Source organism: Caloenas nicobarica, chromosome 19 (genome assembly GCF_036013445.1).
Source record: "Caloenas nicobarica isolate bCalNic1 chromosome 19, bCalNic1.hap1, whole genome shotgun sequence".
In the NCBI taxonomy this organism is placed as follows: Eukaryota; Metazoa; Chordata; class Aves; order Columbiformes; family Columbidae; genus Caloenas; species Caloenas nicobarica.
This window is the reverse complement of record NC_088263.1, coordinates 2722546-2743953: the sequence shown is the minus strand read 5'-3', so window position 1 is coordinate 2743953 and position 21408 is coordinate 2722546. Positions and strand designations below refer to the sequence as shown.

Below are 21408 nucleotides of genomic sequence, written 5' to 3'. Positions count from 1 at the left end.
TCCCTTGGCTTTGCTTTCTTCTCCTGGTTTGCTTCTCCCGCTGGGGCTTGGCCAAGAGACTTCCGTTAGCCTGAAGGACTGGCTGCCACCTTTATTGAGGGAGTGGAAAACCAGTCCGCCTCTGAAATTAAGAATCAGCTATTTACTCTGATCAATGGTCCCCACCTCTTCTTGAGAAAGGGGCCGACTTGTGAAGAAGACGAGCAAGCCAGATCATAGAATGTCCTGAGTTGGAAGGGACCCACAAGGATCATCGAGTCCAACTCCTGTCCCTGCGTACGACAACCCCTGACAAACTCCAGGCACACACCAGAGGTTGAAACATGGTCACTTAGCTCAGAAGCAGCCGTAAATCTGCTGATGAGCAAATGGCCTGTTTGCAAAGAATTAGCAAACACAGGAGGATAAACCCTTTGATGGCAATGGACATGTGAAACCTTAATAATGAAGCTGAAGGCACAGCTTCACTTCACAGGCTACCCACTTTTATTTTCTACCCATCTTGTTATATTTCCTGAAGAAGAATCAGATCCAGTCTGTGCTCCCGGCTCTCCCCACCCCACAGCTTTCAGGGGACAAAGGACACTGAAACCTTCTTTTGAGTGCTGGGTAACTTAGGTCAAACGAGAATGACCACGTGAACAACATCCACACCATTTGATGGGCCAGAGGTAGGTCACTACAAATATCGTGGTGCTTCCAGATTAAAGCCAAAGACAACCTGCACATTCCATTCAGCTGGACAAACATCCATATAAAAGCAACCAAGCATCACTGTGAGGCGGTTCTGCCTTTCCCTTCTGCATCTAATCACACTCCCTGAATTCATGAGACACGAGTCCACATGAACATCCGTCCACGAGGTCTTTTTTTTGGATACGCTAAAATAAAGGGAGTTCACGAAAAACAAAATGTTCCTCCAGCATGCCAAGTATAAAGCCACCTCATATCTATTTATTCGGCTGTTAGAGTGTGCACACCAGCAGTTACTGCCCATGAGATGCAAGCTCACACCCTGGTTGATCATACACAGCCCATCCTTGTGAAGGAAGAGCGAACTCCGCAGACAGCCGACACCTATGGGCCTTGGGTGCTTACCCCTCCCACCCGGGAGGCTAATTTCTGTGTAATTAAGAAACAAAACACAATTAGTTACCTAGCACACTGGCCTGTTTCTTTTTATTCCTCCGTCTCCTCTTGCGGGTGGGTTTCAGCCACGGACTGTCCATCTTTCCTTTCCTCTTCAGCAGCTTCTTCTTGATGCTGGACTCGGAGCTCTGAAGAACCAGAGAGGCCACGTGCGTGTCAGGCATGTTGGCATCAGCGGCCTTTGCGCCCATGAGAAAGAGCCTTCTCACAGCTTACGTGATGTGAAAAGGCCTTAAGGACCGGGGGTTTGAAATCAAGGGGCGCTAAAATGCCTTTTATAGCGCCGAAAAGGAAACACGAGCCCACGTGTGGGTGTATTTCCTGCCATTTCAGTAGCGCACGCTTCACTTTCTCTTCCACCACACTCATGGCAGCAGCTGAGCACCTCCGTGCAGCAATGCAAGTACGCAGGCACACGCACACTTTCAGCTTCTCCCCCAAAAAACTGTGTAAGTATTGACATCGCTCCACAGTCGTGCTAGAAAATGCCAACAAAAACCCCACCTTGCACCTGAAGAGCCACCTTACAGGGTTGGAATGGACCCGGGAGGAATTGAACTCTACAGCAGCAGAGCAGCCCCTTCCCTCACCAAGGTACAGGGTAGCACAGACTAATCATGCAGCAAATATTCAGACATATACACGGATCTACAAAGGGTTTGGGTTTAAAAACGTGCAGTTGTCTGGGGTGGGTTTTCAAAATCAACATAGGAATGGGGGACAGGGCACCCCACTCCTGTAAGGCAGCCTTCAAAGCACCCATCATAAAATCCACGTTCCAGCTGAAACCGCCAGCTCCTGGTGCTCATCCATCTCCCGCAGCAGCCTGTGAAAACCCTCCTGATACCATCACAGTGCTGGACCAGGCCCTACCTTCATCGGAAACTGATGCTGTACCATGTTATCACAGTGGTGAAGCCGGGAGAAAGCAGTGCTGAGCCCCAGCTCTTGGGGGCAGCTCTACGATGTGTCTACGCTGCCCCGATAACTGTCCCCAGTGTGGGCTCGGTTGTGTCCCACCATGTGGCTTTACCCCAATTGCATCACACTGCTGGTGAGGGAGAGGTTTGCGTTTGAGCCAGTCTCCGTCTGGGGAACCAACTGACTCACCAGAGCAAAAACCACCGTCTAGGATGTGGAGATATGACTTGGGAGTTTGGACTTGACTGCAAGCTCAAGCCTTGGTTTGAGCTAACGCTACAGACTGGCCTCAGCTATGCAAAGAAAGGGGCAGCCCCTGCTGCTGGGTCCCCTCTGGCTCCTGTTGTGTCAGAGCACAAGGAACAAGACCCTGAAGAGCTTCAATGATTCACTTGGTATTACAGTCATTTCTACCTTCAGCTCAAAACATCAAGAAAATGAAGCCAAGAATTTTCTCAAGGTGACCGAAGAGTTGGGGTGCCTTAAATGCTGGCTCCTCAACTTGAGGTGCTGTGGAAAGGGAGCAAAATTTTAAAACAAAGTGGAAGGCGGAGGGTCAAGACAATCAATGAACAACAATTTAAATTAAAAAGAAAACAGGTTCTCTTCACCAGCCATCTAAAAAAATCATCGACAGCTGGTGAAAGTCTTGCCCTAGCACTAAACAGACAACGTCCTAGGGAGAGCGTCTGTCTGTCTGCTCTTTGTCTCCCTGATAAGAGCTGCCGGCTTATCTGGTACCATGAGGTGACATGTCAAAACAATGTGAATTTAGGCTGTGGGCTGGGCAATGGGTTTGTGAACAACTTGGGCTCCTACCACTCCCCAAGTCTGCTGAGTCTGAAGAATTTAAGCACCCTTAAATATTTCTACTAACATTCACATGATTAGAAGCGGTCAACACCTTGTTGAAAACAACAAAAGCCCATTAATTAGCATCAGAAAGCAATTAACTGTATCTCAGATCAGGGTTAAGCACCTTGTGGAAAATAATACGCTGTGTGTGGGTGGTTTCAAAGAGTGAGTTTTGTCAGAGAGACATGAAACTGCACCGCTTTGCGCTGCCACTCTCTCTCTGGCAGCCGTGCAAAGGGGAAATTATTATCAACAGGACAAAGGGTGAAAGACACATTTAGCAGCCAGGCTTACCAAGTCAGACTCATCTCCGTCTTCCTCCTCCTCCCCAGACTCTGCAGACTCTTGTTCCTCCTCAGACTCGCCATCATCAATCTGCAGCCACCATTTGCCCAAGAACAGAGTGAGTCAGTCAGGTCAGGTTGCTCAGAGCAGAGCATCCCCCATCGTCCTGCTGTGCCCCCACCCAGCAGAGCATCCCCCCATCGTCCTGCTGTGCCCCCACCCAGCAGAGCATCTCCCATCATCCTGCTGTGCCCCCACCCAGCAGAGCATCCCCCCATCGTCCTGCTGTGCCCCCCACCCAGCAGAGCATCCCCCCATCGTCCTGCTGTGCCCCCACCCAGCTGAGCATCCCCCCATCGTCCTGCTGTGCCCCCACCCAGCAGAGCATCCCCCATCGTCCTGCTGTGCCCCCCACCCAGCAGAGCATCTCCCATCATCCTGCTGTGCCCCCACCCAGCCGAGCATCCCCCCATCGTCCTGCTGTGCCCCCCACCCAGCCGAGCATCCCCCCATCGTCCTGCTGTGCCCCACAACCAGCAGAGCATCCCCCCATCGTCCTGCTGTGCCCCACAACCAGCAAAGCATCCCCCCATCGTCCTGCTGTGCCCCCACCCAGCTCCAGGCTGCACATGCACTAACAGAATTTCCCCTCCAGGACAAGTACTCCAAGGCTGTCGATGCACATCATGGTACACACATGGGAACAGCAAAGGGGGAAAAAAAATATTCAACCCCAGAATAAAGTTTTCCAACCAAATCTTAACTTCCTTGGTTATACAAAAGCAGTCTTATGTCTACACTATGTACCATGATTTGGGAAAAAAAAAAATGAACTACATCAATTTTAGTGCTTTAGCAGATGTTACAAGATTAGGAAGACACCTCTTGCTGGTTCAGTGAATCCCGTAAGTAAATGTGGTGGGGGTTCTGTGGATCACAGCTGATGTAGCAAGGCTGAAACTGGGGAGCAGGTGGGGTAACGCTCACAGGTGCACTGAGGAGCAGGAAATGGTCAGCAAAAAGCCTCACTACCTCTGCAGCGCTTCTGCCATCTTGCAGGTGAAGAAAACCTAGAAATTGCCTCATCTCCCGTCACTCCTATCCCACGTGCACAAGCAGAGCCTCATCCCGCTCCCTCAAGCCCTGCACAGGGCACGCGAATACCTTTCTGGCATTGTCTGCATCAGACGCACTGTCTTTAGAGGTCCTGTTGTCATCTGCAGGAAACAAAGCTGCCTGTTCTGCTCCATGATCATCCTCCTCTTCCAAGTCATCTGAGTCTTCCTCTTCAGAGTCTACATCTATGCTTTCCCCATTGACGTGAGGGCTGGCATCACCCAGGTCCTTGTCGCTCTGAAAGTCATCCAAGCACATGAGCCACAAAGACAACAGCAATTCATAGGACAGAGCAGCTGAATCCATCTGTCCCAGACCACCTCTGTGCAAGGAACCTTAAAAAGGCTGGGGAAAGCTGGCTATGTGTCCATCCAGAGCTCTTCAGCGAGCTGAGAGCCTGCCATGTGTCACCAAACCTTGTCAATCTGGGGACCGAGGAGCCACGACGAGTCAATCTGGACTCAGGTGGTTGTACAAAGCATTGAGGGGAGAGCGGCTGGGCAGGAGCCTTCAGCCAGACCCCTGCGGTCTAATTCAAACATAGACAGGCAGCTCCAAAGGTGCAAGAAGCTTCCTAGGGAATGGAAAGGGAAGTTAAATCACAGAGGGATTTTCACTCCCCTCCATGAAAGCCTAGCACTGTTCTCCTTGAATTCAAAGATCAAAACTTCAGGGCATGGGCTGCAGCAAGAGCAGAATTGGATCAGGAAGGAGTCCTTGTCTAAGCCTTTTTAATTAACCAGCTGTTTTGCCATAGAGCCTCAAGCAACAACACTAGACAGTTACCTTGAGGACATCAAAACAAAAAGGTTACCACAGGTGATATGCTTGAAAACCCTCCAGCTCCTCAGGACTCATGAGACAGAAGGGCAACATTCACTGGAAAACTTTTGTTTGAGAGCTGGTGTCTGAACAGCCACTCTCAAAAAGCCATTTTCAAAGCAGGAAGGCTGCTACGGGCAGAACGCTGGTGCCAGAGAGAAGATGCAGACTCAGAACAGAAGATGCTCACGGCAACAAGCAAATGTATCCCTGCACCCATCCATGGGGCTGGTGTGCCAGGACAAGGGACGAGTGTGGTGACACCGAACACGTCCAGTGGGCTCAGCGCTCCCCTTACCTTGGCACCCGCAGAGGAATGAGTTATGCTCTTAAACATCTCAATCATTGTTCTCTGTTTTAACACTTTGGTCTTTTTCTTGGGAACCAGGCTATAGGTTCCCATCCTCCGTTTTTTCTTCCGAGATACTGCAGCAGCTGGAAAAGAGAAGCAAACAAAACCCAAAGTTTGCTCAGGAATGAAAAGAAGGGATAGAGAGTAGAGGCTGTATTGCAGGGGAATCACATTTGAGGGCACAATCTGAGAAAAAGGCTTCCCACCTCAACTGATTTATTTACACGTGAACCAAAAGATGATGCACATATACGTGCAAACACACAAGGAGTTTTCTGCCAGAGCTGAAAACCCATCCAAATTCTGAGTATCCTCTCCACAATCCTTCTGGCCCTAACATCACCACCCAGAACATCAAATCCTTAAATCAGCCTGCGTTTGGTAGTATCACTGATGCCATACGAGTCTGAACACAACTTGCTCAAATAGATACTGCAAGGTTACTAATACCAACTTCAATGAAGGTGATCATACAATAACACAGAGCACACAGGGAAATGGTCCCTTAAATAAAGAGCCTTTTGCCATTTAACCTCATTTCACACCTACTATGGAAGTTAGATTTCTTTCATTCCTTTGATTTGGTCTTAATTTGTTAAGTCTCCCTCTCGGCCTTCTAATCAAATCAGTCATCACGCCTCACTGCCTGATGCTGCCTTTGGTGAATACGTATCAGACGGATGCTCAGTGCAGGTTCTTTCACGAACAGAGCACAGCAGGGAACAGGCAATATCATCACGTTTGCAGCTGTACAGCCTGTTCCTTGAAAGCATTTCTTCGTCTCCCACTATGCTGAAATTTCACCAAAAATCTATGAAGAGACCTCTCCAAACATCTGTTAACCCCATTAAATTTATTTACAAGGATGTAGTTTACGGTAACCAGTTGTCACGGTGATATACAAAGTCCCTCAGAATTCAAAGAAACATCTTCAGAGTATGACACAGGAAGATGGGATGAGACGGTCTCTTCTAGTAAGAATTTTTAGCAGAAGACTGATCCTCAGTGTGGTAGTGCCTGATAGAATCCTGGAATCATTTTGGTTGGAAAAGATCCTCAAGATCATTGAGTCCAATCATAACCCACCCCTGGCACTGCCCCATGTCCTGAGAACCTCATCTCCGTCTGTCCAACCCCTCCAGGGATGGTGACTCCCCCACTGCCCTGGGCAGCCTGTTCCAATGCCCCACAGCCCTTTGGGGAAGAAATTGTTCCCCAGATCCAACCTCAACCTCCCCTGGCGCAACTTGAGGCCGTTCCCTCTGGTCCTGGCGCTTGTTCCTGGGGAGCAGAGCCCGACCCCCCCTGGCTCCAAGCTCCTTTCAGGCAGGTCAGAGATCAGAAGGTCTCCCCTCAGCTCCTGTTCTCCAGCTGAACCCCCAGCTCCCTCAGCTGCTCCCATCACACTTGTGCTCCAGCCCCTCACCAGCTCTGTTCCCTTAACTCGCTCCAGCATCTCAAGGGCTTTCTTGTTGTGAGGGGCCCAAACCTGACCCCAGGATTCAAGGTTTGGCCTCCCCAGTGCCAAGGACAGGGGCCACACTATTCTTGATGCATGCCAGGATGCTGGTGGCCTTTCTGGCCACCTGGGTACACACTGCTGGATGGAGCATGTTTCCTATGAAGCAAAAACTGGTGGACTTCACTTGGGAGGCTCCTTTAACAGGGAACTGCAAGAACGTGCCGCGTACAACATCAGAGGGGAGTCCAGAGGACACAAGCATCACACTTTTAATGCAATGGCCACTTGCAGAGAAGGGGCTGGATGAAACGGCATCTGTCAAACAAGGTGTAGAGCAGCCACCTACTGAAGATTCAATGGGGAAAAGGTACTAACAGAGTTTTCAGTCCTTGTTGACGTGTCTCATCTCCACCTCAACCACACATAGGCACATGTTTGGGAGGTGGGTGCTCTAGGGATTTGAAATCCGTCTTTTTTACCTGTCTGTGACTTCGTGGTGGCCACATAGCTCTGGTTCTGAGGTAGTGACTGGTGAAGGCCCGGGAGAGAGGGCAACGGCAACGGCTTCCCAAACTCCAGGACGGTTTTGTTGCCTTCCTCCTTGGATTCTTTTTGATCTCTGCTGTCTCTCCCATCTTTGGGGTCTTTACTTGCATGCTGGAAAACAAAACGCAGTTGAATTGAGCCTCTGCATTGAAAAAAACAAACCAAAACAGAAAATACATTTAATTCCTTTCTCTCAAGCATAACCACTTTCATCTGAAGACGGGACCACACACTCAAAGCAAAAGCACATGGCCTCTCCTCTAGCACACCAAGTGACTCTGCCTGAAGGCTGCACAACACTCCCAGCCCGCTGCTGCCTCTGGAAGGGACAGGCAGAGGCACAGCAACCACAGACAACGGAAAGGATCAGACACTATTTGCACAGGCATTTTGTCATTTTATTGGCTCTGGAGAAGATGAATAAATGCAACAAATACACCTGTTCCCAGAGATACACCCTGAGTGCAAGCATCATATCAAGCATGCATGAGAACTGTCTTGCAGAGACATTTCGGAAGAGCCGGCAGCAACGAGAAGGGATCTTTCCCTTTGGACAGTATGTGGCACAACCGAGTCTTAGCAAAGGCTCCCACCTCCAGCCTAGTACACCACAAAACACCGGCAAAGAAGCGATTTGCCTGACATTGCAGGTTCATCTACAGTGCTGCCACAGCAAAGACCCGTCCGAGCTCACTTGAGGCCAGGTAGTGCAGGCGCTGCCGATCCGACGGTTCCAACACCGAACACGGGGCAGGCTGCAAGCTCCTACCGAAAACCAAGAGGATTTTGTAGCTGTTCCTGCACTCCCTGTCGTGGCAGCCAGGCTCCCAGGCCCCACGGCAGCTTGCACCCGCTCCGATTTGAGCCTGTACTCAATGCAAAGTGTCATCCAGCACCTCCGCGGGGTTCCTGCAGCTCCACGTCCCACCTTGTGCAGCAACCACTGTATTAACAGAGAGCAGGGTAAACACTGCTCCTCTGATTTGCCATTTTATATCAGATTTGCCCTCTGATGTGTTTAACAGGTGACCTGGCTGCACCCACACCTCTCCGTACATCTGTCTGTCCAACTATCAGGCAGGAGGCAGGTTTGGCAGAGGTGCTGCAGAAAACCGAGAACACCGTTAGCAGATTACGAGCTTTACAGGGGCGATGTTTTAGTGCTGCTCTGCTTGCAGGAAAACACTTCTCATGGGACTCCTGAAGCAACGGCTGAAATAGCAAAACAGAAAGAGGAATCCAGGCAAAAGGAAGAAAGGAATAAAAAGAAGCACGCAGTAAAAACACTCTCTAAAGTCCAGGTACAGACAGGCTCTCTTTCAAGAAATGTGACCTTGTGAACAAATGGGGAAGTGACTGGTTCTCCTAATTAGGGCTGTGCCATGTGCCCGCTGCTGGCAGGAAGAGAGGACTCGGTCACAGCCGGAAAAGCTGTAATGATAATCAAAAATGACCTGCATAAAAGGGCCACCAAATTGGCAATGATTCCCGCATCAAGCCTGTAACTTATGGCTGAATTGCTACATCTTATCTTAAAAGGCATCTGGTCTTGGATTAACGATTTCAAAGATGACAAATCTACCATATATCCTTTGATATGTTGTTCCAATGCTTAATTGCTCTCGCTGTCAAATAATTAAATGCATTACGCTTTTTCAACTCAATTAAAAAGCCTTGTTATCGTCAGAAACTCTCACTCCAAGTAGATGCCGATGGATTATGACCAAGTTCTTTATTAAAAAAAAAATAAAAAGTTCTCTCTTCACTAAGTTTAACAGAATGATCAAATTAAGCGTCCATAGGATCATTCTCCAGACATTGGATCACTCTTGAGACGGCTCCCGGTTGTTCTAGCCTTAAAAATGTACATCAGGAGTGCTGGGCACAATATGCCAATAATAGTCTCAACAATGCTATTCATACCTCTTAAAAGTCCCTGGTTTATAGATGTAAAGGTTAACGGTAACTCTTGGCTACAGGATTATTCTGAGAATTCCCAAGTCCCCTGGAACATCCACTACTTTCCATTTTTAACTTAAAATTGGAAAAATAAGCTTGGGAGAAGCCGACCTGACGCAGGGCTGCCTGCAACAAGTGTACGTAAGAGCTGCGCTTTTTCCCTTTAAGTGCAGGTTCTTGCAATTGGTCTCTGATAAAATGTGCTGTTACTCCCAAACATTAAGAATTCACATTCAGATCATGCCAGACTGTTCGGAAGAACATAATCAAATTTTAAATGAAGTAGTATGTTATTAGCTTGGGGTTTTTCTCTCCTCCTGTAATTACAATATGGAAATAAACTTAAAACCTTCAATAGGGCTGCATGACAACTGTTAAACGTTTTTCATGGCAATTCCGGTAAAACAGTTCTTTAAATCAAATTAAGCCTTGCGGGATCTGCTTTATTACTTGGGGGCATATGCAGCAATGTTAAAGAACAAGAATTCCTGCAGAGAGGTGACCAGATCCCTCAGGAACCCTGATGGCACGGGAAGCCGAGCAGGCCAGCAGCGAAACACCTGGATCTCTCTCACATGTGTGTATATATATGCATATAAATATATACACACGCATATACATAAAATACTTCATCTAAGGATTGTAATAAAAAGGCTCAGCAAAGATTTGAAAGCACTTGTTTTCTCACCATCTTTCTTCATCCTTAGCTAGACAAAACAGTTTGATCTTTGCTGTTCTTATTAAATTTTACCCTTCCAGCAAGCAGAGTGTTTAGTGGACGAAACTTCATTCTTTTCCCATGTCTAATGTCTCTGAATTCTGCCAGTTCCTTAACTCCAGCCTGTAGGTACAGCCCGCCCTGGTCTCCTACGCTGAGCTCTCAGCTCTGCTCTGTCTGCTCCAAATTCAAACACTCCCAGCAAAGTGGCTTTGCTGATCCAGCACACCGGTCTGCTGGGAAGTTTCTTCTTTCTTAAAAACCTCATCACACTGGCTAAGAGCTGGTTCCAGCAAACCTGGGCCCTTCCTTCCAAAGATTTTCTGCATCCTTCGCTGCCTGGGTTACAACCAGCACATGACACCTCACAGCAGAGTGGGCAGGTTCAAATAAAAGCAGCAAAGGTAAAAGATGGACCGTGCATTTGGGACCATGAGACTATTTGGGGCACAACGCTCCTATCAAAGCAAAAATGAAAACAATTACAGCGATCCATTTAAACGCAAAGTCCCCAGATCCGCCTGCAAGCCCCCAGCACCATCAGAGGACTTCTCAAAATGATGCGTTACCCGTTCAGCTCCAGCGAGTTTCCTGCTGGGCAAAGGCTGTCCAAGGAAAACCTCAGACAAAGGTTTCTCCTGCAGAACAGCCACCTCCAGCCCCGCCACCATGTGTCCCTGCCCTGGGTTGGTAGGACCCAGCTCTAAGCCACCTCCGTGGGTCACGGGCACGGCTGATCACAGTTAATGCTCCTGCCATGTGCCACCTTCTTCCAGTTCCGTGATGGTTCCACCTGCCCTCCCCGTTCCCAGCACAAGGCTCAGCATCCAGCAGGTATCCACAGAACTGCTCACAGCCCAGCATTAGAGGGGCCAGAGGAGTCCCAGAAATGACCCGAGGCTGGAACAGCTCTGCTGGGAGGACAGGCTGAGAGAGCTGGGGGGTTCAGCTGGAGAAGAGAAGCTCTGGGGAGACCTTAGTGCGGCCTTTCCAGACTTAAAAGGGACCAGTAAGAAAGATGGGGACAGACTTTTAGCAGGGCCTGTTGTGATCGGACAAGGGGTGATGGTTTTAAACTAAAGGAGGGGAGATTCAGGCTGGACATGAGGAAGAAATTGTTGCCCCTGAGGGTGGTGAGAGCCTGGCCCAGGTTGGCCAGAGAGGTGGTGGCTGAACCATCCCTGGAGACATCCCAGGCCAGGCTGGATGGGGCTCTGAGCAACCTGAGCTGGTGCAGACGTCCCTGCTCATGGCAGGGGGGGCACCGGGGGAGCTGGGAAGGGCCCTTCAACCCAAACTGTTCTATGGTCTATGACTTAGGACTGGGACGGTTATTTCTCCGGCTGTGGCCAGCAGCTGGGGCAGCCACCTTCAGCCAGTGCGGCCCTGTCAGCAGCGCAAGGACCACCAGTTAAATACAAAATTCCAAGTACTGCACAATATACATTCACTTTTGTACCTCCCTCCGCGGTGAACCCTCTATAGAAGAAACCCAATGGTCTATGGGCTCACCACTCCTGACGCAGTTTCCCATATGGGACATTTAACCATGGCCAAGGTCGCACACGGGGACTTCACACTTGAGTCCACCCATGCTCACCTGGGTGCCCATGTGCAGAGGGTGGTCGATGGGTGCACTTTCTAGGTACAGACAAGCTGACAGCAGCACTTGCAATCAGATGGAGAGTTCTATTTCACTATGCCCTCTTTTTTCCCCCCAAGAAGACAATATCCCCATCACCATCCACATTAAGACCTGCCCTTTCTTTTGAGTTTTCTTCATATGAGAGGCTCTGAGCCTGCTGAGCAACCCCAGACACTTGCAAACCACCGCCCGGCACCTGCCTGGTCCCCAGAGATGAACACGAGACGTTCTCAGGCCAGGAGCAACCCCCAGACCACAGCAGCTCAGCCCTGCTGGGCACTGACACGGGAAGCGAGACTTTACAGCAACACCTGTGTGCACACAGAGAGCAACCAGCTTCCCAGTCCTGGGATCAGACATGTATTGGCAATGCTGCCTAAGGGTTTATTTTGATGATTATTGGTAGAAATACCAACATAAGCAATGAGTCTTCTGCTCCGAGCTCCTCCTTTCTGCCAGGCTTTGTCTCCCCCAGGTAAACTGGTACCCTAAGTTTTCAGCTCACGCTGTGAAGCAGCCTGACATACTGATCTCACACATTTTTGCACCATTTCTTCTGACAGTTCAGTTCCCCTGACCCGCTCCTCCGCACAGCATAAGAAATACCACCAGAGACCGTGAACTACAACCTTGTGGTCACCACGTAATGAACAGAAACATAACCTGGGATTCCCAACTCAGCCACCTGCTCCTCCTATCTCAAGAGATATAATAGCTATGCGATGCTTTCACTGCCTTTATCATTCTTTTTTCCTTCCAGTGAAGTTAAAATCAGCAACTCCAGTTTTAGGAGGGGCCTTCTCCAAGCACAGGACACAAACACGCACTCGCCTTTCAGTCTGTTACCCAGCCCTGGAAACTTCTGGGTTCTTAAGAGGGTTGTAAATGGATTAGGAAGGAAAGAAAGACATTTTTCCAGAAGGTGCAGTGCTTGTCTTACTGCACTGACTAATCAGAAGGGGAGCAGAAATGATGCTGTCAAAATTTTTTCCAAGGCCTCTGTTCAAAAACCACCTTAACACGAGACAACATCAATTAAAATTGTCACCTGTTTCAGATTCAGCTTCGATCCCAATTCAGGAAGCAACTCCTAAACAGAAAAAAAGCTGATTAAATTTGTGAGAAAATTATTTTCTCCCTTTCAAAGCCTAATCCACACATGCAGGAAAAGGCTGCCAAGGTCCCCTGACAGCTATCGGATTACAGAAAATAATTTTTTGGCCCCAGTGGGTTTCTGCAGGAGCCGGGGGGAAACAAACATTTACACTTTGCAGGCAACAAAATCCCTTCCTCCCCTCCTTCTCCCAGGCAGCACCGGTCTGCAGGAACAGTTCGCCAAGAAAAACAACAATGCTCTAAAAAACATTAGCAAAGAAAACTACTGTGTCCTGTAACATCAGCTTCTGGGAGATTTCCACAAATTATTTCCTGGAATACAGCACCTGCTATTACGGCATTTTTGAAGGGGAAAAGGTGTGAACGCAGAGGCTGGTGCACGAAAAGTCACTGTAATGCTGTGCTGATGAGTCTCTTATGAGCAGCTCAACAAAGAAATGATCAGGACAGAAAAATGACAACTAGAGCAAGAAGCTGCAACTCAGAAAATAGCATGTAAATTTGAAAGACAATGGGGAACAATTAGGTCGTAATGATCAGGAAGGCTGAACAAACCAGATGTTTTGATGTCTTGCAGAAATCAGATCAAACCTTGGGTCACATTCAGATGCAGAGGCTTGAGCACAGAACACGGGAACAGCCTCTTCCTACCACCCTTCTCCTGAATTTTGTTTCTCTCCCTATTTTAAGCCCAAGGTGCTGAGGACAGGCTATGCACCTTCTAGAGTGGCCCAACAACTGTAGGTTTTGGTTGTTGAAGCTGCTGTTACTGTGTGAGCAAAGAACGATCAACAGCACCTCGCTGCGACTCGTGGAACCGAGCACTGCAGCATCCGCAAACATTGCACGCGGCTTTCTAGAGACAAACCTTGAAGCCCAAGGGGTTGCATAAAAATATTCTTTTGACGTCTCATAAAATATGAATGAGGAAAATGCTCCCTCCCTAACCTAGCAGTCATGTTTTAGAAGGGAATTGCCTCTCTGAATTGCTCAGCCCCAAGGGATCCCTCCCTGTCATATTCCACAAGGGTCCGGGGGTTTCGTGGCCTCACTTAGGTGCACAACAGGTGGCTGGAGAGACCCGGGAGGCAGCTCTGGTTGCAAAGCCTTGTTTGGGTACGACACAGCCTTACGTGAGATTTTCATCACGCTGCACGTCTTACATCTGGGCTTCCCCCTGCTTGCGAGCCAGAAAACACAGCAGGGGTGTGAGAGAATTCAAATGCAACCGGGGGAAGGCAGAGGGGAAATCAGCGGTTTGGGAGCAGGGCAGGGAAACCATGGCAGGCGCGGTGCCTGAGCGCCCACGAGGTTTGTAATCTCAATGTGCTCTTTGGACTCCCACCTGCTTCCGCAGATGCAGGTGGTGCCGCAGCCAAGGGCACCTTTCCCCATCTGCGGCTGGCGAGCTGCCACCCATCTTTTTTTTCCTTTCTTTCTTTTCTCTCTCTTTCCCTGCTCCAGACCACAGCGATTCACAGCTTTGAGACCTTCACATGATATTACTGCTGTGCAGCAACACGCGGGTGACACCGGAGGATCGCTTTGCGTTCGCTGGTCTCCCAGCAATCCATCGCACCAAGCTTTACAAAGCTGCAGCAGCTTCCCCTGTATTTCCGTGTGTGACTCACATCGCCAAGCGAGACTCGCAGTCCTGTCCTTGACCCAGGGGCAGGATACCTAAAAGCCAGTCTCTCTCCATCATTAGACACAGCACAATGAGAGGATCTAGCTCATTGTAGCTAAATATAAAGTGGCACAGGGCTGGACACCAAGTGCTCGTAGTGGAGATCTGCCCGTTCCAGTGTCTATTCCCTACCTCTGGCAAAAGAACCAAAACAAGAACCAAAAGAACCGAACTCAGCCGATGACAAAGAAAGGCCCATTCCTGTTCACCCCACTATAACAAGAACGCACCTGATTACTTCACATCTCTTTTTGCCTCCTCAAAAAAAAATTGCAGAGCTCTGTTTTATTAAGTGATGGTAAATCCACCCCTAAGGATTCTGGAGTGAAGATTTCTGAACAAGTTGTATTACTGCAGGCAACATACTGAGAGAGAGAAAACATCATCTGGTTTACTACTATAATGATATGGCAATGCAATCAAGTTGCCTAACACATCAGCTTCTTGACAGCTTCCAAGCTTAGGAGAAGCCTCGAGTTAACGCGCTATGCTTAATTTCCTTCGGGTCGAACTTATAAGAAATCTAATTTGTTTCACAAGCAGCTCTGGATTTGAGCAGACGGCTGATGAGCAATACAGCCAAGAGAGAAAGGCCGTTTAGTGTCTCGCATAGATCTGTCGGAGAAGGCAATCGATCAATTATATATTTAGAAACGCATTGGGGAAGAGAGCTGATGGTGGCCATGTGACTCTATTTTAACACCTCTGTCTTTCTGTAGGAAGAGAAAAAATAAAAAGATATATGTATCTAAAAATAAAAATTCAATCCACTCGGCGGGCACCTCCACATTCCGCATGTTCCCGTGCAGCAAGGTATCCCTGTCACGCACTCAAAGAAAGCCAAGAGCAACCGCGGCAGCACCGACTGCCAGGTATATACATTACCAGGCTAGGGGTGGGTTTAGGCATTGTCTTCCGTGCTCTGTGGACCTTGATTTCAGCGTTAGCAGCAGTGGCTTTTTTAGCATCCATGTCCTTACTGCCCTCTCCGAGCTTGGGTGGCATTGTGGCTTGCATCTGAGAAAAGGAGCCCACAGTTCTGCCTTTGCTCGCTCCTCCTGGCAGGGTTTTTGCAGCATGGCCGGTGAGAGAAGCAAAGGTGCTGGTAGTCCTTAGAGGCTGCTCCTGTGCCATCTGCTTGGTTAGAATATATCCATTGCTCCCCGTGACAGAAGTCTGTGTGAAGTCATTAGCTTTCATGTGGTTTTGCTTCCCAGTCTCACCATCTCGTTCAGAAATGCCATTTTCTGCTATCCTATTTAATTTAGTGCTAGAGTCCTGCTGGCTCACTTTCGTATTGTCCTGAGTGTTTTTTGCTGGGTTCGGGTGGCCACCAGCTTCGCTGTGCTCACAGGAACCGTTGGTTTCACCGTCTACTGCCATTTTTGGTTCCCCCACTTGCTTTTCTGTAGCACTTTCATCTGCAGCCATGGCATTAAATCCTGGAGAAAGAGGGAGGATAAGGAGGGAGAGAGGAGAAAGAAAAAGGTCACAAGCGTTACCAAAACTCCAAAGAGAAGGTACAGCTACTTACAGCGACTAACGAAGAGCAAACTTCTCCACAAAACTGCTCTCTCGCTCTCTCTCTCCATATATTTATCTCCGTTTAGGTTGCTCACTCACCTACCTGACCGGCTTGTCTGGATCCTCAGATGGCGAATATCGGGGTGGGTGGCCCAGATGAAAGCAGCGCACTCATTGTCACTTGGCTCAGCTGCAGATGTGGCCACTTATTCCCAACTATGGATTTTTCAAGGTAAATATTATCTCTAGCTTTTCCAATAACTACATTTATTGGACCATATGTCAACAACTCACATGTCAAACAAAACGCTGGCCCAATCTTGCATTCGGGTCTGTGGCAAAGCCCTTCACAATGCCAGACTGACACGAGAAAAAGCTGCCTGGGCGGGTGAGCTTCTGTGGCACCGACACAGCTCAGCAGCCACATTTCTACATCAGGGCTCTGCTGCTACACGAAACATCATGAGGAATAACTCCCTGGCAATCGCAGCTCTCCTGGCAATGCTGCCCAGTGGAGACGGGACCTTTCACCAGGATGAAGCAGCCCAGGAGCAGGATTCACGGCGTCATTTCAGAGGCAACAGCCAGAGTAAACACAAGGGTGAAGCACGTTAGATGCAATTCTAGGCTAACATAATTACATGATTCAAATGCAGCAAGATTTTTGCAGACTGACTAAAAGCTCACGCACAGATAAAACAAGAGTGTCTGTGTATAAAGGGGTTTTTTTTTTTCCTTCCCTTACAAACATTTCCATGCTCCCCCCATCAATGAATTCGTCCCACGAGAGATTTCAGACCCAAGCTAGAAAAACAACCAAGGATGAACACCAGGTATGTGCAGAAAGGTTTCCGACACGACAAACTAGCAGCTCCCCAGGCAACCAGGAGTGATAACAATTCACCGGCACGTTCAGTAAAATGGTTAAATCAACCTGCTCTTAGGAATCCCTTGTATCATTTTCCTTCCAGAGGTCAGACAGTTATGAAAAGCATCCCGAGAAGTACCAGCAAAAGCTTTGTCCAAGCGGTCTGTCAAAGCAGGTAGGGCTGATTTACAATCACCTCGAATGAAAGCAATTTTCACCTACAGTGTTCAGAAGGGCCTGGAGTCAAACGGGAGGACACTCTGCAAGCCAGACCCGCACGCTGGGTTACCAGCATCTCACTTCACGCTGCTCTTGAAGCCCAAAAACCCAATATTCTGAATGTCTCTGCTGACGCAAGGTTAAAGCACGAAGAGGAATCAAGATCCTCATCACCAGATGTCAAGTCCAATATCCTCGGGTTAGTGGTTCCAAGCCGAGCTCTGCAAGGCTTGGTTGGTGTCCCCAAGCGCTGCACAGCTCACCAGAACAGCTCTGCCCAGAAAGCACCAAATTCCCTTTCTAATTTGTGGCAATTGGGAAAAAAGTCTGCTCCCCTCAACTATTTGAGGGCCTACCCACCCCCTTCTTTCTACCCCGTTTTTAATGCATTTATTCAGTCCATCTCCTTACTATTGGGTTGACCTAAAAGATCTACTTTGATCCAGATTTCTGCACAAACAGCATTTGCAGATCTAATCTCTCAAACCAACGCAGTCTAGCACCTGCAACAACCATTTTACTCTCCAAAATTCCCATTTTTTGGCGCTCATCTGGGATTTAAAGACAAACATTTACTGCATGAACCTGAAAGACCCATTAGAACTGGTCTATACACTTCGACCACCCAATCCACCCTCCACCCTGACGCGTGGTCGACGCTGAGCTCGGAGCAGGTTGGTCGGGGTCTCCCAGACCCGATGCAGCGCTCGGCTTGCTCCGGCCCTTACCGCAAATTACAACAGGGACAGTCCTGGTCCTGCGCTGTGTTTTCGAATGAAATCCACAGATGTTGGGTACGAAGCATCTTACTGGGAAGTACCTTCAAACCCTGATGACAAGTGGTAACTCCTCCCTAGGGTTCAACTGGGGCCATGTTCCATTTTTCCCTGAGGATACCCTTACACTAAGCCGTCCATTCCCCCCAAAGCCAAGCAGCTCAGCCTGAAATGGTCTCCCATGTGGGCTCTGCCAGCTCAGAGACTCCAAAACAACCTCCAAAACCTCCAAAAAGAGCCAAGTGGTGCTGGCACATGCAGGAAGGTCGAGGTGCAAACCCCACGTCGGTCAGCTGGAACTGAGTAGCTCTCCGAGCACAACCCAAAGCCACCACCTCCTGTGCACTGAAAGCTCTGATAAGAAGCACAAGGGTTTGCTCCGGATAGCAACGACTCCGGGAGAAGATAAAGTACTATTTTTTTTCACTGTTATTTAACTATTTGAAAAGCCTTGGGCAGAGGGAGCCAACAGCTACGCCCTCATTCTTTCAATCCTTGTTTCTCTTCCTGCATTTGGTGCCTTTAGAAAACTGCTGTGGCCATTTGAACAATAATTTCAACAACGTCAGCGCCAGAAGAAAACAAAAATCGAGCTCCCTGCCCATAGATGGCAGTTTCTGGTGCTCAGCACTAGGCACCTGGCCGAATGAAACCTTCAATATTTGTTTATTTAAATACTGCACACTCCCAGCAGAGCAGTCAAATAGCTTCAGTGGCTGACTATTAGATAAACTGAATAAGCAGAGGGCAAGAATTGCTCTACCTGCCACGAAGGTAACCAAAACAAGGTAAATTAGAGCACTGCCCTAGGGGAAAGAATAACTGCATTACTCCAGAAAACATCACGGACTTGAGAAAAAATCCATGAGGCTAAAATTAAAAATCCCACATACAGTTTTCCTACACACATACTCTTATTAGGTGCGCAAATTGCAACCTGATTGACTGCGCGAGTGCCATCGGTCCCCTATAAACAGGCACCAGACTCCAAATCTGTACAACTCGAGGTTTGACGCACCAAAGATATGAAATCCCATTGTCTCAGAAGCCGCACAGAACTTGACAGCAGTTTTCACGGGTATGGTTTTGATTTAACAGGGTTATGTGCCCGCTCTGCCCTGCTGTCGATGACTGCAGACACTGGAGGGCAAAGCAAAGTCCTGCGGCTGCTTTTCACAACCAAAATACCTGGTCTGGTAACAGGAAAATAGGAGTTGTCATCCCAGGCTCGGCTCTGCCTCTGACTCGATGCTCCGTCCTCGTGCAATGGGACACGGCTGCAAGTCTGACCATGTTCAGCAGGTTCTAGGTACACACTCAGAGTACTGCACGTTCACGAGCGTTGCTGAATAGGCATAATTCAACAGATATTTACACTTTTGCTGAAATATCGCCTATAGATGGGGACAGGAATGCAAAGTAGAGACAGCAGGAATCTCACCATGGAGAAATACTGAATAAAACAGCCGACAGACGCTCTTTGACAGCACCAGACAGCCAGAGAAACACTTGTTCCTGACATGACCTTTTCATCTCACCTTTTTCATTACCAGAAAAAAAAAAAAGTTTCACTGCAAACCCCCTAAAATCTTGCTTTCAGGTACACCTCATGGCAATATGTTTTCCTCTTGAAAATGCTGTTCGGCAGCTTTTCTGCTCTTGTGCTGCAAGTGCAAGTGAGTAAAAATCGTATTGACTTTTCTCTCCAGGCTCCTCATTGTTCCTTAATCTACAACTATTCTTTCCTTAATTGGAAAAAATGAAAGGTAGAAAGATAGAGCCTATGTCCACAGCAGCGTAACCTCATTTACCAGAAACATCCCGGTGTTCTCAGAGCTCCCTTCTGCATCCCCTATGCCACATGCAGCAATAAAAAGCTTGTCCCATTGACCAGAACCTGTCTGCATCCCGATCCAAGCGTTTGGTATTACCTGATCCAGGCATTCAGTATCAATTTAAAATCCAGGAACGTGTAAGATGGGGGATCTGGCCAAGGGATTTCTTTTCCGTTCTGCTGCCCGTTCTCCCAGGCAGGTAGCTGAAGTTGATACCAAGTCGAAACAAACCTCACTAAAGGTCCATCTTCCGTGAGCTGGCTACATTTTAGTAACACAAGGAATTTAAGACCCAGAAAATTATGCCTGTGACTCCATGTGGCAAAGAATAATCAGTAACATATTTACATCACTCCTCTGAATTAACAACTCATGGAGAGCATTGCAGAGTTCCCAGCGCTCCACAGGTGCAGGCGGACCCTCTGCAGCAGTTGCAGTCTTAAGCTTTTTTCCTCAGTATCACAGTCAGTCAAAATTGAATTCAAATTCCCATAAGGAGACCAGAATCTTAAGAAAGGAGAGGAAAAGCTAAGTCAGTCAAGATGAGGACAACTGATTTCATTTTAGGTGTCTAAAAGCTGTCTCAAACTCCAGGATGCCCCTAAGCCACCTTTGCAACCCACAGAGAGAAGACAACAGCCCAAAAAGCACTTCAGACATCTATCTTTGGATAAACTAATCTCCGCCTGGACATGTCTACCACGTGTAAGCAGAAATGAGCTGGACTAGTTCAGAATTAGAATGGTAACTTCAAAAAAACTCCCTAATTTAAGGCAAAAAACCCCTCCTAATTTAAGGCAAAACGAAACCCACCTCTGCTCCCCCAGGCCTGACCCCAGCAGGGCTGGCTCCTCTCCACCGCCTTGGCCTGTTGGGTTCCAGTCCTTCCAGCAGAGCCAGGTCTGGCTTTAGTCCTGCCCTGCAGCTCACAGAGCTCAGCTCAGCCTGCCAAAACCTGTCTAACAGATGCAGGACGGTCCCCGCCAGCCACCCTGGACAGAGGGAACCGAATTACAGAATCACATAATGTTAGGGATTGGAAGGGACCTCAAAAGATCATCTAGTCTAATCCCCCTGCCAGAGCAGGAACACTTAGGTGAGGTTACACAGGAAGGCATCCAGGCGGGTTTTGAATATCTCCAGAGAAGACGACTCCACAACCTCCCTGGGCAGCCTGTTCCAGTGAATTGTCCCTGTGGAGACTGAAGCAGCCACCAGAAACTTTCCACGTGCAGGCAGCCAGATGATCAGCTCAAAATTCGGTCTTACAAAACCTTACAAGCATAATGCACTATTATTTGATGTGGAACTTTTACACGTTGAAAAATGATGGCCTTGGTGCTGAGCACTGGTAAGGTGGGACAGCCCGGTGCCCGTGTCTTGCAGGGTATTTTCCATCATTTTGAGTGTCCCAGCACAGTGCCCGGGGCAGCCCCGTGACTGCAGCTCAGCCACGAGGGTTCGGCTGCTGCAAGAGCAGCATCAAGCTCTGAACTAAGGAAAGACAGAGCTTAGATGAAAAGCTCATGATTTTGAACAGCAGTACAAGTACT

At 48.5% G+C, this 21408-nt stretch overlaps 1 protein-coding gene across 20 annotated transcripts in view; it reads right to left on the bottom strand.

Moving 5' to 3' along the window:
- EHMT1 (euchromatic histone lysine methyltransferase 1) overlaps nt 1-21408 on the bottom strand; it is a 116174-nt gene that overhangs the window by 33675 nt on the left and 61091 nt on the right. For 18 of the 20 annotated variants that reach the window (XM_065648390.1, XM_065648400.1, XM_065648403.1 and 15 more), the window contains 7 exons: nt 15519-16075; nt 12879-12920; nt 7442-7619; nt 5447-5583; nt 4375-4563; nt 3220-3300; nt 1157-1277 (listed from right to left, as the gene is read on the bottom strand). In XM_065648390.1, coding sequence (XP_065504462.1) covers nt 1157-1277; nt 3220-3300; nt 4375-4563; nt 5447-5583; nt 7442-7619; nt 12879-12920; nt 15519-16075 — 1305 coding nt within the window. The remainder of the gene's footprint in view (nt 1-1156; nt 1278-3219; nt 3301-4374; nt 4564-5446; nt 5584-7441; nt 7620-12878; nt 12921-15518; nt 16076-21408) is intronic. The other 2 variants (XM_065648388.1, XM_065648406.1) reach the window with 1 other exon arrangement.